Genomic DNA, 19,406 nt, shown 5'->3' with positions numbered 1-19,406 from the left:
ACCAACTTTTGGTGCTTTTGGCAGTGTGGGCAGGTGCCAAATCCTGCTGGAAAATGAAATCAGCATCTTTAAAAAGCTGGTCAGCAGAAGGAAGCATGAAGTGCTCCAAAATTTCTTGGTAAACGGGTGCAGTGACTTGTGTTTTTTGAAAACCAAATGGACCAACACCAGCAGATGACATTGCACCCCAAATCATCACAGACTGTGGAAACAACACTGGACTTCAAGCAACTTGGGCTATGAACTTCTCCACCCTTCCTCCAGACTCTAGGACCTTGGTTTCCAAATGAAATACAAAACTTGCTCTCATCTGAAAAGAGGACTTTGGACCACTGGGCAACAGTCCAGTTCTTCTTGTCCTTAGCCCAGGTAAGATGCCTCTGACGTTGTCTGTGGTTCAGGAGTGGCTTAACAAGAGGAATATGACAACTGTAGCCAAATTCTTTGACACGTCTGTGTGTGGTGGCTCTTGATGCCTTGATCCCAGCCTCAGTCCATTCCTTGTGAAGTTCACCCAAATTCTTGAATCGATTTTGCTTGACAATCATAAGGCTGCGGTTCTCTCAGTTGGTTGTGCATCTTTTTCCTTCCACACTTTTTCCTTCCACTCAACTTTCTGTTAACATGCTTTGATACAGCACTCTGTGAACAGCCAGCTTCTTTGGCAATGAATGTTTGTGGCTTACCCTCCTTGTGAAGCGTGTCAATGATCGTCTTCTGGACAACTGTCAGATCAGCAGTCTTCCCCATGATTGTGTAGCCTAGTGAACCAAACTGAGAGACCATTTTGAAGGCTCAGGAAACCTTTGCAGGTGTTTTGAGTTGATTAGCTGATTGGCATGTCACCATATTCTAATTTTTTGAGATAGTGAATTGGTGGGTTTTTGTTAAATGTGAGCCAAAATCATCACAGTTAAAAGAACCAAAGACTTAAACTACTTCAGTCTGTGTGCATTGAATTTATTTAATACACGAGTTTCACAATTTGAGTTGAATTACTGAAATAAATGAACTTTTCCACGACATTCTAATTTATTGAGATGCACCTGTAGCTGAGTGGATTGGAAACAGGTGAACAGGTAATCATTGACAGGTACGGGGATTATGGGAAATGGTGTCCAGTTAGTTAAAGTCAATCCCCAGGTGATGGAGCTCTCTGGTGGTAAGCGGGTGGAACAACAAAGGTGGGAATCATGACAATGACAAATAATACTGTTAAATGTTCAAATTAGCCTTCATAGCAATAATATATAATGCAATGGAAAAAACGAAGACACAAATCCATCAAACAATAATAATTTATTTGGTCATATAGAGGAGCAATCAAATCATTACACAGTAGTTGCCTACAACAAAAGTCCTCCTGAAAGATTATGTGCCGGTTCCATGACAAAGAGATTGATTACTCTCATCTTTGCAATAGATTTAATGCACTATTATATAGTTGGGTGTGACCAGTACATTCCTATTGGAAATGTACTGATTGCTTTATTGCAATTGACTGAGAAAATAGTGATTATGGATTGATGCTTAAGCGAATTTCAAGGTATAAACCACCAGGTTGCAATACAACTGATGATTTTCACTTCCTTCCCAATTTATATACCACATTTTAACCAAACATGAGAATCAACCTTGTGGCATGACTTCATGAAAGGTAATAACAACTTTGGGTGGTTTCCAAGTCAAAAATATAGAATTATGGTTTTAGTATATAATGATTTTATTATTATTATAAATTCTTATTTTTTAAATAATAATGAAATTATTAAAATATTATAAACAATTATATTATACAATTATATAAACTATTATATTAATCTCATATGTTAACCCGATGTTAGCACAGTGCACAAAAAAGGGATGTTGTGCACTGGACCTTGCTTTTAATCTTCTTTTGTTTACATACCAAACTATCAGCACTATTTCCATGGGGATCAAGTCTTTCGTGGTAGCCTTTTCTGTAAAGTTGTGTTTATATGACAAAGTTACAGCACACCAAATGAATTTTGGTGAACAACCTTCCCCACAATCTTGTATGCAAATATAATGCAAACAATCTTAAAACTCCTTGAGTTAACCATGAATGTGCATGATTGTGAATTTTGAAGTATGCTTAAAGGTGCACTCAGTAATTTTTTTTCCTCATTTAAAAAGTTTTACTTGTAAAAAAATGAATAGTAATTTTGAAACATATGTGTAAAATCATGACCACTCATGTGAGATGAAGAGTTCAGTCATATCAGTAGCCTTATAAGAGCTCTTTTATTCTACATGTGGCAGGGGCGCCTCATGGGGGCAGCCATGTTAGCATCACATGACCAGCTGAATACCACTCTCTTAATCTCAGTAACTGCCCTGTAATCGGACACTTTCATTCATGGATCAAATTAATCCTGGCTTATTGGGTTTAGTGAATTTCTTCAATGGCATCTGAAATTGAAAACTACTGTGTTTGAATGATGCAGCATCCAGGCCACTAGGTGTCAGTGTAAGACAATGTTAGCCACTTCAACATTCCTCAAAAAATTATTTAGTGCACCTTTAAACATATCAATTGACACTAAACAATCTAAGTGTGCGTTCCATTCAGAAGTGATAATCCCTATGCCCTATTCCCATCGAAGACTTTACCATCCACTGTGAGAGCTTTGAAAAGCTAAATGGGTAATTCAGAACTCACTTTTTAAATCATTTTTAATGGAAATTCAATTTGAAGCAATCTTAAAGCATGACTATCATGATTGTTCTCCCTTAAATATGATTTATCCCATTTGAAATGTAAGTTTTATAAAAAGGTTCCTGAAAATTCTTTATAATAATGAATTTTCTCTCATCTTAGCTTAGATATATCATAAAACATAACCAATTAATGTCAGCTAAACATGTCGCCCCCACCCCAGAAACATCTAACCCATAAAAACTATGGTCCAACTTTATATTAGGTGTTTTTAACTACAATGTACTAATATTAAAATACATACAATACAATGTACTTATTGTATAAGGTTGTAGGTTGTACGGGTAGGTTTAGAGGTAGGGTTAGGGTATAAGGTTAACAGTGTAACTACAGATGTAATTTAATGCAGGTACTTTAAATGTAAGTATACTGCAACAACATGCATGTACATAATAAGTACCTTGTATCAAGTGCTTAATTACATAGTTAAAGACACCTAATAAACAGTAAAGTGGGTCCTAAACAGTCTACAAATGAAAAGACTTCTCCACAGTAAAATTGGTTTTGTTGAGTCAAAAGAGGTTCCAAGTGTTGGTAAAGTCAGTCATACTCCCCTGAACAAACTGACAGTTCTGGTGTGGTAGTGGGGATTTGTCCTCTTCTTGTTCCAGTCTGCTGAAGTTGATGCTATGGCTCTTCTAAGACACTTTCTACTTCTGAGTGCCTGTGCTCATATATGTCTTTGGTGACGAGCATGGCAATCACCACAGCAATTATAATAGCAGCTGAGACCATTAAGATGCTTAAAAGTCCTTTATTAGCCCGCATGAACTCCATTTTCTGGTTCACTTTCAGCTTTGTTGCATTTTTTAGCTTTGCAGTTTTACTCTGAAAGAAAATTTGAAATAGAACTGGATGAGAATTATTGATTGACTCCTTAAACACAAAGATGCAGATTGTTTGAGAGTGTGTGAAAATGTCATTCCACAATAGAGTTTTGTTGATATGGCAATTCTGGGTTGAGAACTGCGAATAAAGTTTCATAGAATATTCTAAACACTAATGTTGATGTTTATATGTTGTAGGTTTATACTGTACATAACTTTTATACCAGGAATATTATGACTGTCCTATTGTTTAGAGTTGCATTTAGTCTTAGAGTTCCTGCATACCAAGTCATGGGTTCAATTCCCAGGGAGCACACATACTGATAAAATGTATACACTGAATGCACTTTGGATAAAAGCGTCTGCATAAATGCAATGTACAAGTAAATCAGAAGACATCCAGATTTAACTGTGATGAATCGGGATGTATTAAATCTAGATATGACATGCATCATATTGCAAGTTACACGCCAATATCAGACTCTATTTCAGGGGACACAGATGAACATTACTCACAGTGGACTGAAGTTGTTCAGCTCTCTGATCCTTGAGTTTTCCTTCACGTTCTTCTGCTTTATTTGCATTTTCCAGCATAATGACTTTCACCTCCTCTGCCTCCCTCTGAGCACTTTCAATTTTGCTATCCTAAAACAGATACAAGTAATGAGAGAATTTAAGGCCATGTGCTTGCCAATAACCAGTGTATGCAACATGGTGCATGAAATTACTGTGCATCTCTAGTGCTTTAAATACAAAGGACATTTCTGTTGGAAACGAGTATACATTATTTATTTATAACAGAACAATGTTGCAAAATAAAAACTTACTAAATGAATTAGCAAGGCCTACAAGTGTAAATTAAATGACATGCATGGGCCCCAAAAAGTTTTCAGACTATGATGTATTGTCTTGCGGTAACAGGTGTATTTTATCACAGTAACTGTGGAAATGTTCCACTAAGTCTGTCAACCAGAAAAAAATAAAAAATAAAATCATCTTAATTTCTATAATTTTATCTATTGTTTTTCTAATTTACCAAACTTCTTTTTGCTTGAAAATTGTGCATGTGCTATCTTTCTTAAAAATAAATGCCACTTGGCTAAAGTGTCCAAATACTTTTTGGGACCATTGTATTTCCATATACTGTATGTATTTACACTGATTTTTTTTTTTTTTTTTTTGGTGGTGAAATAAAATAGCAGAAAAATACATTCTACACTGAATAAGTTAAATTGCAAACTTGAAAATATTAAGTAAATTCTACATTTGTACTCAATTCAAGCATGCTCTAGCTTATAACTTATAATGAAAGATAACGAACAATCATAAATAATATTTACTTACTAATATGTACTTATAAGTTATAAGTAAATATTATTTATGATTGTTCGTTATCTTTACAATGCATCATCATGCGCCTATCCATCCTAAAGTAGAAAACCTTGTCACATTTATTCGCTAATTTGAGTACACTTTACTTAACTTTTCGAAGCTGGTGTTCCCAGTTGAATAATTAATGAGCTTGCATGGTTTCACTGTTTGCAAGTTTATTTACACCGTTTTTATTGTTGATTTGATGTTTTGTTTAGTAACTTCTTGCTTTGAAAAGTCTGAAGTTCATTTTCTACTCAACAAAATAACTGGTCATGATAATAATAATAACAGTAGTAATAATAATAATAATAATAATAATATCTGTTGATTGTTACCTTCATCGTGATTTGTGCACTAAGTGTTCAGTCTGCATTTCTATTGTCAGTAATGCAAGGTGATGTTGTCTAATAGACTAGCATGCAATACGTTTCATGTGGTACATGATTAAATGTGTGTTCATGAGGAAAGTTTTAAATGTACAATGTTCATATAAAATTTACTATGTTTATTTAAGTACCATGTGCATCAGATTTAAAAAAATGTACTGTATTAACTGAAATTATTAAGTTAAATGTACTCATTCACTTTAATCAATATTATGTCATGAAATACATTCTTAAAACTAAATCTTACTAGTCACTTTTTCAGTGTAGTTATCTTTTGCATTTTGTACAAAAACTTATATCTTGTCTTTAAAATGACAAAATAAAACATAAAATAATCCTTCCTGCCACTTGATCATTTTAAAATCACGCCTCGATTGAATTGTGATAAGCTACTGTATGACCTACATGAACAAAAACGAAAACACACTTGCCAAGGATTGCCAACAGGTCAAATGCGCATACAGTTTGCCAAAACTGTGCAGATTTTGCTAGCATACATACATTCAAAGCGTTTAACCTAATATCTCTCAGAGTTCTTCATCTTAATAAAGTGTTACACAAACTATGCTGATATCCTGGAAAGTTTAGAAATTGTACAGTGAAAACAGTCGTTTTGGTTTTTGATAAACAAGCTCACCATAATACAGCACTATCGCGTTGAAGATCGCGTTTGTAGACTTGATTCCGATGGTACAGAAAGAGAAAACAGACCAAGTGAGAGCAAAGTCCAGATAGTTTAAATACAGCACACTCCTCACTTGAGCAGCGCCTCCTTTTTATTTGCCTTAGTGTGAAGAAGGAAGTGTTTTTCATTAACATCTTCCTATGAAACAATTGGTTTTCATTTCTTCCTGCATGTATATAGACATCTGTTATCGATCACTATTGATGCCTTGATAAATCTCAACTCAACACGGGGGGATCTTGCCCCAGACAGAGGGTCATTTTTAATTTTGTGATATGACAACTTAATTATTTATTATACGTTTCGATTAATGTCCCGTGATTATGGATCAGATTTGTTTTATTTTTGTATTATTATTATTTTTTTTTTTAAACTTTTATTTATTTATTTATTTATTTATTTTTTTACTTTTTGGCAAAATATGATGATCCCCTTGTGAAGGACTCCCTTTCTAAAATATAAAGCCAGCTATTCATTTTAATGTATAACGTCCAATTTATAATATGTGAGAAAAATAGTGACACGTGATATTATAAACACAACATTCTGTTTTCAAAATTAAATATTTGCTTTTTATATTGTTATTGCACTAAAGATAAAAAGAAAGAAGTAAAATATAACCTTTTTTAAATATCTGTAAAATATTTACTTTGTATTAGCGCATATTTTTTTTGCACAATAGCCTATTAGAGCAATGATAGATGTTAAAACCTGCAGAGAAATGTTTTTAATTCAATTCAAATGTATTTTTATAACAGTTTTCACAATAAATATTATTCCAAAGCAGCTTTACAGAGAATATTGCTTTACAACCCCCACTGTGCAAGCTAAAGGTGACAGTGACATGGAGAAACTCCCTAGAAAGATTTAATCTATTCAAATCTAATCTAATCAAAAGTATGTGTGTTGCAAATGAAGGAACTATATGTAGATTTATTTGTATTTATTACTGTTAAAAATCTCATTACAATAAAGTAATCATGATTAACCTTTGTAGAATGCAGAATGAATTTGGTCAAATTTTAACCTTTTTACACACACACACACACACACACACACACACACACACACACACACACACACACACACACACACACACATATATATATATATATATATATATATATATATATATATGCACTTTTCAGTCCAAAACAATGTGAAACAGCTTGAAGCTCCACTAATTTTGTGGAAATGAATTGCTTTTATTCATGTTTTTCAGAAGTAATGCAAAATGTTAATGGTAGACTTCTGAAACATGTAACTAAATTGACATTTTGCTCATTAGAAGTTCTCATACATTTCGGAAAAGTAATGCATGTTTTGTGTAGTCTTTCTGTTGCATTTACATAACTTTACCAGCAGATGTCCTCAGCGCGCGGTGTTTCGAGCTCTTCGAAAAAATGAATCGTTTTGAGTATCAAATGGTTCAGTTGATTCAAAGTTCAGAAAGCATCGTCTCCCTATTACTAACAAACGCAACATTTGTAAAATAGTCGGTATATTCATTCCTGTGACCTAAAAACACATCTAAACCGTAGTAAACTCACCCCAAAATGAGACTTTCGTGGTTTATTGCTTTATTTGAACAGATATATTTACATTTTATAATAATGGCCGCTAGTTGGCGTCGGTTTCGCGGTCACTAACAATAACAAATCAACAGCAGATTTCCCATTTCAGAAAGTTTCTGTTTTTGTAAAACACACAATGTCGACAAACGGCAGCACCTCGAGAATATTACAGTTTTTAGCCCCAGAGGAGCGCCATCTGTTCGGAATTGAGGTAAAGGTGCAAAGCAGGTTTGTTGTTGATGGTGAATGATTATAAATGTACAAGGCGCTCCAGCAAACTACTTCTCTTTACATGTGTTTTTAATGCTATTTCAGTAAACGTAATTTTTTCTACAGCACTGGCTGACTTTAGAGTTAAAAAAGAGCTTTTTAACTTCCAATTTGGACGTATTTGGTCGCCTGGGATGTCTAACAATATTAGTGTGTCAATGCATCCACAAATACCATGGCAATATGTTTTTCCATGTGTTTTGGACATGGCAGTACCATGATATTCTTTGAAGTGCCATGTAAATACCATGGCACATGATTATGATTTTTCCATACCATTTCAAAGTACCGTTGTATTACCATCTGTTACCATTACTGTCGCATGGTACCACCACAGTATTTCTTTGCTAAGAGTCTAAATGGGACCTCCTGAATTTACCCATTTGACAGCAAATTAAAGGGGTAGTGCAGCCGAAAATGAAAATTCTCTCTGACTTTCTTTTCCTGAATGCAAACAAAGATTTTCAGAAGAATATCTCAGCTCTGTAGGTCCATACAATGCAAGTGAATGATGATTAAATATTGAAAGCCACAAAAATCACAAAAGCAGCATAAAAGTAGTCCAAAGACTCCAGTGGTTTAATCCATGTCTTCAGAAGCAATATGATAGGTGTGGGTGAGAAGCAGATCAATATGTAAGTCCATTTTCACTTAAAAATTCTCCTCCCTGCCCAGTAGGTGGCGATATGCAAGAAGAATGCAAATCACCAAAAACAAAAGAAGAAGAATGTGAAAGTGGAGATTTATGGTTAAAAAATACATAAATATTGATCTGTTTCTCTCACACACCTATCATATCACTTCTGAAGATATGGATTTAACCACTGGAGTCTTAATTAGTTTTATGGTGCCTTTATGTACATTTTGGAGCTTCAAAGTTTTGGTCACGATTCACTTACATTGTATGGACCTACAGAGCTGAAATATTCTTCTAAAAATCTTTGTGTTCATCTGGGATGGCATGAGGGTAATTAAATGAGAGAATTTTAACTTGGTGGTTAATGGGGTTTCATGTTGAGTAATAATGGCTACAAATGCCAACATATGTATTTAGAAATATGAACTGTTATATAAATTATAAAAATAGTTTTATTAAAAATAGATAAGCTAAAACATGATCTAATAAATATTTGTGTTTTAGACTCCTTTCCAGCGTCTGGCTTGGCAAATGCAAGACATATTAGGGGATGGAGGAGTTCTCAAAGAGGTGATCCATGCAGGGGAAGGTCCACCCATACCCTTGCATGCTTCAGTATCAAGTAAATGACTAGACTGAATGTGGTTTTAATGGAGCAGTCAGTCACAGTTTTAACATCTTGCGTATGATAGTCAAGTTCAGAGATAAATGATTCTCAGCAGCACATATACCTTTATGTCACGGGACCTTTTTGGGTAAATTTCACAGACCTGGTTAAGAACATGCCCATGGTATATTCAAATAGTTTTTTTAATCATTGTATTACAGTAATGAGAATTTGATGAGAATCACCATTGCAAATAATGTGAATTACGAAAAAAAAAGTTAAACATTCTGACACATTTCTGTAATGCAAATTTAAGGGGAAAATGGGCTTCTTGGACTTGAAAATAATGCAGAACAATGCAATGCTCAAAATCTTAATGATCCAAAAATAGACTTAATTATTTATTCATAATTTAATTTGCAATGTTTTTTGTTTTTTAATTTTGGGGTGAAATGAGACCTAGACACGTTTTTGTGGGATTCTCCCTTAATGTTTTAGTTCAACTTCTACAATGCCATTTCTGTATATATTTAACATTTACAACAAACAGTAAGTGTAATTTCATCCACAGTTCATTTCTCTGGTTTTCTTGAGTATTCCGAAGCACCATTCGAGACAACCAGCCACTTAAAATATCCACGAATGATGAAGCTTGGTCGAGGTAAGGTGGACATTTAGATCTCCTATTATAATCATAATCATCACTATTCCCCTGTTTATTGTCATTGTCCTAAATGCCACTCAAATCAGCTCTTTCCCCATAGATGTTACTTTGTATGGCCTAGAACTCGGCCTTCTTACTATGAGGAAAGACGAGTTTTCCCGTTTTCTTTTCAAGCCCAAATATGCCTATGGGGACCTTGGCTGCCCCCCACACATACCTCCATTAGCCACAATCCTCTATGAGGTGCAAGTCCTCGATTTCTTGGACACAGCAAAAGTGGATGATTTCATGGATTTGACTCTGGTAAGATTTTTTGAATTTGGCCTGCTCATTTAATTAAATGCTTTGTAAAATTGCCAATTCCTAGAGTTTTACACATTTAATGATCTGGGCTCTGTTGTGAAAATGTTACCAGGCTATTTTAATTAGTAATTGAAGGTGCTGTTAAAAATGTTGAATATAATTTTTGTATTCATTAATATGTGTGGTTGGTTGGTTGTATCTGAGATTGTGATTTTAAAAATGGTTTCTTAGGAAGAGCAGAACACTGTCCCACTGTCAACGTTGCTGAATGTGGTGGACACACAGCGTAGCTTTGGCAATCTCTGCTTCAATAAGAAGCGATATGAAGATGCCCGAGAGAGATACAAGCAGGTTCTGTGCTTTCTTATCCATTACGTCACTCTCCCGTCTCAGTCTCGAGAGTTTTAACTGAGCTTTTGCTTTGCACAAGCATGTGTACTTGTTAAAAAATTAAGTTCACATCTACTCACCCTTATGTCGTTTGTTGCGTGGAACACAAAAGGAGATATTTTGTAAAATGTCCAATAGAGCTGTCAAAAGGGCCAAAATTCAAAATCATTATTTTAGTTAGGGAGGAAAAACTACAAGACATCAGTGATCACCAGATTTTTAAATCAACCTTGTCTCCTAAGTCCACAAGAGGGCGCAACAATGGTGCGAGTTGTGGGGGGTCTAGGGGTGCCTCAGACCCCTTGAGTGCAACAGGAGACCCCCGTTGAATGCTAATTTGTGCATTCTTGGGGAGCTGGGGGCTTTTTTCGTATCAGCTTTCCATTTGCATAATTTATTTATTTTTGCAACAAAATGGCATATAATGTTTTCCTACATAATTTTTCCGTTTCCCCTGCATTGTTTTATCTTCATTCACAAGTTGCATCTAATGGTAAATACCTGCCTATGTATTAGAATTTATAGTGATTTTAATATATTTATCATAATATATTTTTATAAATATATTTTGTTGCCTGCGTTTCCAAAATCAGTTACTTAGGATCCGTGTCAGCCAGTCCACTGACACAGCTCCCAACCCCCGACCATGGAGGAAAGTCAATGTGTAATTTGTCTCTCACAGGTCTGTTCGGATAGGATCACGGACAGCAGGTAAAGAACAATATCATAGTTCTCCCTACATTGAAATTTTATCAGTGGTCACCCAAGCTAAATTTCAGGCCGCCGAGGCAAATTTATACGCTCTAAAAATGCTTCTCATCTGCAATGCGATATTTTCGCGGTGCGATTGACGCCTGGTTTTTGCGCAAGTGTACTGCGAGCCATCACAGAACAACTCTCGCCAGTGATCTGCTCTGCTCTGCTCTAACCTGCTGTGTCCTTGGATTGCGCCCCCATCAACCGGGCTTTTCTCGATATCGCGGCGCAGACCTTAAAACTGATGCAACCCATTTGAATTCTAGTTTGAATTTTCTAGTTCACAGTAAAAAGTTCTAACAGTAAACAGCCTCGACATGCTTAACAGGACTGAGCAGGGGGGAAAACAACAGTGTTAACTACTTAAATTCTACTTTCTACTGGCATTTTTGGAACTCGCCAGGACCAGTCAATTTCATTGAATGGAAAAGAGCAGCTTGGACATTCTGCATAATTTTTTCTTTTGTGTTACTTAGAGAAAATTGTTTATCATAATCTTAAAGTGTTTAAATATTAAAGCTGGTTTCCTAAACACGTACATTAATTTAGTTGTGGGCTAGCAAGTATTCTCTTGTGATAGTCACCATGAATAAAGTAATAAAATAAGGGACCTTCTAAATCTGTGTGTGGAAAACTGACCTTTGATGTTTCCCTTTTAACATCACATTGGTCCATGGTACAGGCCGTGATACTTTTGCAGAATCGTGTGCCAGTGGACGAAGAAGAGAAGAAGCATCTTGAGGAGGTGAAGTTACCTTTCCTGCTCAACCTCTCACTCACATACCTCAGGCAGGAGAAACATCAGAAAGCCCTTTGCTATGGTCAGAAAGCCCTGGACATAAGCCCTCACAACACCAAAGCACTGTTCCGCTGCGGCCAGGTTGGAGCCGTTTGTTTTACACATATATGTCCTTTATTGATTATTTGAACAAAATATTTAAAAAAGGTAAAAGGATGTTGCTCTGAACCGAAAATTTTTACTTTACAAATGTTTTGAATTTAAATATTTTTTTCTGCATTAATGTAGGCTAATGAGGGTTAAATCTACTTAACTGTCATTAAAATAATGCCATAATGCAAAAAAACCATAATGGTCTAAAATAGGCTTGATTTAGGCAAAATATAATGTCTTCTTTTTTCTTTTTATTTTGAGGTAAAATATGACCAGGACATTTCTTTGATCTAGACAGTTATCATGAGATTCACCTAATTATACTGATATATTTCCTTTCAATCAATTTCCTTTCATTTTTTAATTAGGCTTGTTTGGAGATGAAAGACTATGAGAAAGCACAAGATTACCTCACACTTGCTCAAGCAAAAAAGCCATTTGACCCCGACATCAATACCTTGCTGAAAAAGCTTGCTCTGTAAGTTTGTGAAGTGTAAAGTCTTTTATATGTGAATGTTAAAAGGTGGTAAACTAAACAAATCTACCAATCCTTTACAGCTGCTATAAAGACTATTTGGACAAAGAGAGAGACATGTGCTTCAAGATGTTCTCAGGTTTAAAGCCAACAGAAAAGTAAAGAATTTTCCTCACCAGTTGATCCACAAGTGGGCAGTAAAAGCACAATTATATAGTCATTTTGGATTGAGTGGCCAACATTTGTCAAGTGTTGTCAAACGTTTTATTGATTTTTTTTATTTTTATTATAATTTTTATTATTTGTGTTTGTAAATGTGTATATACATATATATATAGCTTTGCCTACACATATATAGCTACAGCTCTCTGTACACTGTATTACTGAGGTCAAGCTAAACTCAGCTATATTACAACAAACAACTTTTGCAGCATGATGAGATCCTGGACATTTTCTCACATAATTGCAGTTGTTCAGTAATCTGTATAGATAATCAGAGAATGTTTTCTGCACATGTAGTTGATAAAGTTTCATAAGTCATATTAATTTCACATTATTTCACATTAATTTCAATTATTTTTATATGCCATCAAATGCATGTTATTTTTGTTAATAATTTTCAAACTGACCAAGCATTTTGTATGTTCAGGTTTGATAATGTTGAACAATTCAATTAATAAGATGTTCTGCTTCACTTAGTGTGTTCTGAATTTTCCTTCGATTTATATAAAAGTTGATTTGTATAGAACTATGCTACTGTATAAGTTTAAAAATACATATGCTTTTGCTTTGTGTTTACTCAAATAAAACAAAACAAGTGACCACAAGATATAGTCATTATACATGGTGTCTTTTCACGCCCGCAAACTGTTGAAATTGTAAGAAAGTGTCTTTCAATGTTTCATTCTGTTCACCGTTTCATTCACACTTGAAAATGATAAAATATTTTAGTTTTATTGGCAATAAGTGTTATTTTTGTTCAGATTTTCAAGAGATATTGCCAGACATGCAGTCCACCAATATCATTAGAGCAAAAGCAGTAGAAACGCCCACTAGGGATATCAAGCAATAAAGTCACTGCATGTTTGTACGGGAGTACCCAGACCGGAATGATAGTGGGGCGTTTGCCCACGGACAAACCACCAAAGGGGGTAATGGCCGATCACTCTGGCAGCGACGTACACTTAAAGTGTGGATGGAGTAAGTCCTGCATCCAAGTGTTCTTTCAAAAAGCAGCAAGTGCTTTTTCACAGGTCAATGTGCTGTGTCCTCACAACGGGAGGAACACCAGTCAGCAAAAATTGGCCATTTTGAAGGCATACAGCCGCCTTGTTGAGGGTGCCCTGGCCTGCAGTGTGGTGTCGAACATGGGCTGCGACAACCCTAGTGTGTCACATGAGCCCTGTTCAGGAGACAAACATGAAGCCTTCACAGCTCCGGCTGAGGATGCCAGATTGTTCCTTGAACTTGTGATAGCAGATCCCTCCTCAAAGAAATTTCCCATGGGGGAGTATTCAACAGCTCTACCAGCTCTGGGAACCAAGGGCTGTTATGCCACTTTGGCACAGCTAGCAGCACGGATTCCTTGTCTTCCCAAACCTTGCACAAAACTTAGTGCAGCAAGCCGACAGGCGGGAAAATATATTGCGCTTCGCTAGCGATTTGTGAGCTATAGCATCCAAGTTGGAGCTATTTATGTGCGGCCAAAACTGCAGTGTTGTCCATGCAGATCAGAACTTGAAAGCCCTGCATGTCTGTCTGAAAAGCTCTCAGAGCCAGAAGGACAGAGCTTGGACGTGTCTGTTGTGACAACTTTGTTTCTGTCCACTTGGCTGAGCCCAACGTCCTTCAGATAGAACGTGGCCGTTCTCTACATAGCTAGTGCGGCTAAAAATTGGCACGTCGATAGGATACTTAAGCGACCATGTCACCACATACGATGCGGGACTCTCAAGTTGACCCAACATTGGAGAGGCCTTATATGAAAAAAGCCCAAAAGGGTTACGGCTGCGAAAGCAGCCATCATACCCAAGGCCAGCTGGGACTGTCGCAGCAGTAGGGCTACCCCTGGCTTGAAACTCATCAAAAACCGGAGTGCATTTGTCGGTCAGATGCGCCAACATGGCTATCGAGTCCAAGAAGGAAACTTGTTGACTGAGCACCAACATGCTTTTTGCTCAATTGACTTTAAGGCCCAAATGCTCCAGATGTGCAAGCTGCAGATCCCTGTGCTTGTACGCTTGTTCTTTAGATACCGCTCAGCCTCAGCAGAGCATGAGCCACATTGACACATTATGTAAATGTGCAGGGAGCCAGGGACAAGCTGTAGGGCAGGACTTTGAGCTGGTATATAGTCACCTTGAAGGCTAATCTCAAGAATGACCTGTGGTGAGAAGCTATGTGCACATAAAAGCCATGTATCTGTGCGTAGTTTTTTGCCTCGTGCAACCGCAACAGGGTTTGAAATCTTTTTTGGAACGTGACAGACATCTGGCATGGAGCCAACAGCAACACAAACAGTGAACACACTTAGTACATGTTCTTGTTCCTGACAATTTTTGACAAATTTAGTCAGGGGTGTCACTCCATGGACACTGGGCCGCCTGTAGACCTGCTAATTTCCTGGGCAGAGTTCTCGGAGTGCCAATTCCTGGTGCAGTATTGCGAAGGCGGCAGCGCCGCAGACCTATTGGAACTTGACAAACATCTGGCACGGGGCCATAAGCAACAGAAATGGTGAACAAATTGTGAATATACTCTTGTTCCTGGAATGGAACAGCAGGAAGATTGAGAAGAGAATTCCTGACAAATTTAGTCAGGGGTGTCACTCCATGGACACCGGGCCGCCCATAGACCTGCTAATTTCCTTGGCAGAGGCCTTGGTGGCCGGAGAGTCAACTCGTGGCGAGCTGCATTTAACAAGCACAGCTAAGGCAGCAGCACCAGAGACCTGAACCCTTGCTAAATAAATGGGGAATGTCAAGTCATACATTTTTTTTAGAGGCTCAAGCGAGAAAGTTCAAACAACTCAGTCTCTTTGTCCACTTTGTCCTGTTTTCCTGGCCACGGGGGAAAATTAAGGTAAACGCGTCACCTGAACACGTACATGTTTTACTTAAAGAAAGCTCAGCAACAAAACATCACTGACGTCATCACCCCCACCAACATTATTGATAGCAGCGTGCCGAAGTGAGCCACAAATCATCCTCAAACTCTCCTTGCTCTGTATCCCATCCTTGCTAGATATAGGGAGGAGAGGGGAACGGTGTCAGATTTCCAGAAAGCAAGCCGAGAGCAAAGCATTTTGAATGTCATGCTCTCGCAAAGAATACAATCAATCTCAGCGAGAGCTGTGTCAGAGAGGGCTCATCCCAGGCAATAAACAGTGCTCATACTGAATGGGAGAAACTGCTGGATATGGATGAGAGGAGGAGCTGCTCAATCTCAGCGCTGTGTATATCCCACCCTTGCGTGCCTCTGTCATGCAAAAGACTCTTTTAATTTCTTTTCACTGAAAAAGAAACACACAATGCAATCAATACAGTGAAACTGAAGTGTTCAAAGTATCCGCTGTTTGTCGGAGCACACACTGGAAGAAAACAATCCACTGGCCGTTGAAGGGTGCAAATCCAAATGACGAAGCAATGAGTCAGGTTCCAGAGAATGTAATGTATGAGATGTAATCGTTACCCTGAAGAGAAAAATTCAGACGAAATGACGCTGTGCTCTGATTTAAATGCCCGTGATGACGCATACATAGGGTTCGGAGCATCAAGCGCAATCTGCCATTGAAATTTGCACGATTTTATAGGGTTTCAGAGATTGTCACTTCTGCTCATTTAGCATCAGCTACTGACACAGTGTCGAAGTGAATCCTTGATAACTTAAAGGAACAGTTCACTCAAAAATGAAAATTCTGTCATTAATTTACCCTCATGTTGTTCCAAACCTGTATGACTTTTTTTCTTCCATGGAACACAAAAGGAGATGTTGGGCAGAATGTTAGGGACTGACAGCCTTAGTCACCATTCACTTTTATTGCATCTTTTTTCCATACAAGACTGAGGCTAATATTCTGTGTAACATCCTTTGTGTTCTATGGAAGAAGAACGTCATATACTGTATGTTTGGAACATGAGGGTGAGGAAATAATGACTATTTTGGGTGAACTATCCCTTTAAGTCAGTGCAATCCATTCTTTGACATTCTGACAATTTGTTATTTTTGTTTGATTCCAGTGTTGCTCCTCTACTGACATTTACACGAGCCAGACGTGAAGATATATTTTTATGAGTACAAAGTGAAGTTTATTATTCTTGACCCAGACTTCCATCTCTAGGTTCGACTGTACAAAGCTCTCGGTGCCTAGCAGCAAGTAGTCTCTCAAAACTAGAAGTCTTCTGTTATGCCGTGCTGTTTTTCCTGAGCAGCATGTATAACGTTTTCTAGACACCTAGCTTCCTGAATGTTCTGCCTTTACTGAGAAGTTTGAGTGATTAATGTTTTTTTTTTTTTATGTTTAAAAAAGACATTTCCTAAAGTGTACTTGCAACCTGTTTCTAAAATGAAATTAAAGCAGAGAATTTGAAACTTTAATATTACTATAACATGACAACCTGGTCTCATAGAATCACATTACTATACCAGCATTTTTGCAAAATAATTTTTATGTCCCTCGTACGCATGGCGGCACTTTCCTGGTGAAATGAACACTAGAGGCGATAAAACAGACTTTTATTCATGAACAGTTACTTTTCACCCGGTTCTTCACACACTGCTGTCTTATGACATCTAAATACTTTTACTATAGTGAGTGACTTGGAAGGCGATACATTTTAACATTTGCATTATACAGTTACATTTAAAAGCTTGTTTGGGGTACAATCAAATTGAGTGGTAGATCAATTAAGGAAGCGTAAGTCGAAAGTGTCATAGAAGCACCACAAAATTATGTTGTTGCTGTAGCAATTGTGTTTTTCATCTCACATTTGCTTTTTATTACACTATCGGTTTAGGTTTCTGGTTTAGGGAAGGGAGGTAGGAGGTCGGTTTTGTTGATTTAAAGCTCGATATTAAGACTCAAGCATTACCCTTAAAATCCTCATGTGTTTGGGAGAACATTTAACTCACTTTTAGTGACACACATTGGACATTTCACCTTGGAACCGCCGCGGAATGTGTAAAGAACCACATCATATCATTTTGCAAAAATTTTGCCACAGTCATGTAGCTTTCATTAGATCAGGCTGTGGAAAAATGTTCTCCAACATGCCAACACAAAACAAAGTTCGCAAGCCATTTTAATTCCATAATGTGACATATTTAATTGAAAAACGGGATGTTCAACAATAAAATGTAGGGCAGGGCTCAATTTTATCCATCAGGAATTGATTAGATTGTGTAAAGTGGTGTCTATATGACAAGTGGTTGGAAAGGAAGGTTGTAACTATGGAAAATAAGAGCTTGGTGACATCCACTGAAAATAACTTGTTTTAGGGCAGAGCAAGTTAAATACAATTTTGATGAAATATTAACGAAGACAAACACTGGAAGCACTTCAGAGCCATGTTGTTTACACTCTTTAAGGTGTAACTAAAGTCAACAAATGGCTTACCTACAGTCATCCCTGTACATTAAACTGGGATAGGAGAAAACATTTTAACATAAAAAACTACTTTAAGGAGTAGTGATTTTGTGCCACTGGTAGTGTCAGCCAAGTAGGAAGTGTTCCTCGATCAACATTCCTATCAGCTAAGAATTAGGGTTATTATTGTATGATATGAATGTTTTGCCAAGGATTTTAGTCCAGGCCAGGGTTCTTACTTTCCTAAATCATGTCACGCATATACAGTAGGTGTAGAGACACCAAGGTTTGTATACAGACTTCTGCGTGCAAACTTGTAACAGATTCAGATCTCCAAAAGCTGAAGATAGCAGTAAACACAAAGACCTCAGTTGTCTGTTCCAGTCCATACATGTTGCTAGACCTGAAGAGTGCATTTCAGTGAATGTATGGGTACGTGTTGGTGGGTACCCTGATAAAATAATTCTAACTCACAGCATTCACAAAGAGATTTCTGTTGGCCACCCATCACTGTTGATACTATCGCAGCATGTAGGATGTCAGAGACCATCTTTTCCAGACAGGTTGATGCTAGAGGTTGATGCATGGTAAAATCTTTTACCACCCAGAGATGTAGTAAAGCAGTAAAATAAATGTATCTCAAAAGTCTGAATGCATAGTCTCCAACAGTAAGGTACCAATGTTGGGGAAGCTACTTTGAAATGTAGCCTCCCAATGTACAAGCTACATACACACAACTTAAAGAAGTTAAACTACAGTCAGGGTATAGAGCTGTTCACCAATGACATCAATTTATAGGCTGACCCAGATGGTTAATTCGCTGTGGGTTCCTCAGGTATTTCCAATGGGTTTTTATAATAGTGTTTTTTAATTTATGAGTATTATAATGTCTGTGATAAACATGAAGATACTTGGACTTGTTCTTCTACAAAATAAATTACAAACAGTCAAACCTCGAATGTGATTTTTTAAGCCGCTGTGTTTTTAAAAATTGTATGTTGCTAAATAAGGACTACAATAACCACATGTGAGTGTACAAGCCTGACGAAACAAAAAAACGTTGTAGTCCTTATCTAGCAATTTGTTAGCAACATATTAAAAAACATGGCAGCTTCAAAATTCACGTTTTGAATATTACTGTGTGTAATTTATGTTGTAGAACATAACGTGCAAGTATTTTCAAGTATTGTTTACCACAGACCTTATTTTACTCATAAATCCAAAACGGCCATTCTCAAAAAC

The 19,406-nt window shown here is 36.9% G+C and overlaps 1 protein-coding gene and 1 long non-coding RNA gene across 2 annotated transcripts; one reads left to right on the top strand and one right to left on the bottom strand.

The window, feature by feature from the left end:
• Nucleotides 1-1,280: 1,280 nt before the first annotated feature.
• Nucleotides 1,281-6,104, bottom strand: LOC127430828 (uncharacterized). Its single transcript, XR_007895497.1, has 3 exons — nucleotides 5,965-6,104; nucleotides 4,084-4,212; nucleotides 1,281-3,568 (listed from the first exon to the last, which is right to left on the bottom strand). It is a non-coding gene; the product is annotated as an uncharacterized LOC127430828 (long non-coding RNA).
• Nucleotides 6,105-7,722: 1,618 nt separating this feature from the next.
• fkbp6 (FKBP prolyl isomerase 6) lies at nucleotides 7,723-13,310 on the top strand. The gene is made up of 8 exons (XM_051680897.1): nucleotides 7,723-7,797; nucleotides 8,998-9,115; nucleotides 9,672-9,761; nucleotides 9,865-10,067; nucleotides 10,299-10,418; nucleotides 11,896-12,093; nucleotides 12,474-12,583; nucleotides 12,664-13,310. The coding sequence occupies exons 1-8, from the start codon at nucleotides 7,723-7,725 to the stop codon at nucleotides 12,740-12,742; spliced, it is 993 nt and encodes a 330-aa protein (XP_051536857.1). The 3' UTR covers nucleotides 12,743-13,310.
• Nucleotides 13,311-19,406: the final 6,096 nt, after the last annotated feature.

The sequence above is a fragment of the Myxocyprinus asiaticus genome, chromosome 3 (genome assembly GCF_019703515.2).
Source record: "Myxocyprinus asiaticus isolate MX2 ecotype Aquarium Trade chromosome 3, UBuf_Myxa_2, whole genome shotgun sequence".
Lineage (NCBI taxonomy): Eukaryota > Metazoa > Chordata > Actinopteri > Cypriniformes > Catostomidae > Myxocyprinus > Myxocyprinus asiaticus.
Note: the sequence above shows the minus strand (reverse complement) of the source record. Positions and strands in the feature narration are given on the sequence as shown.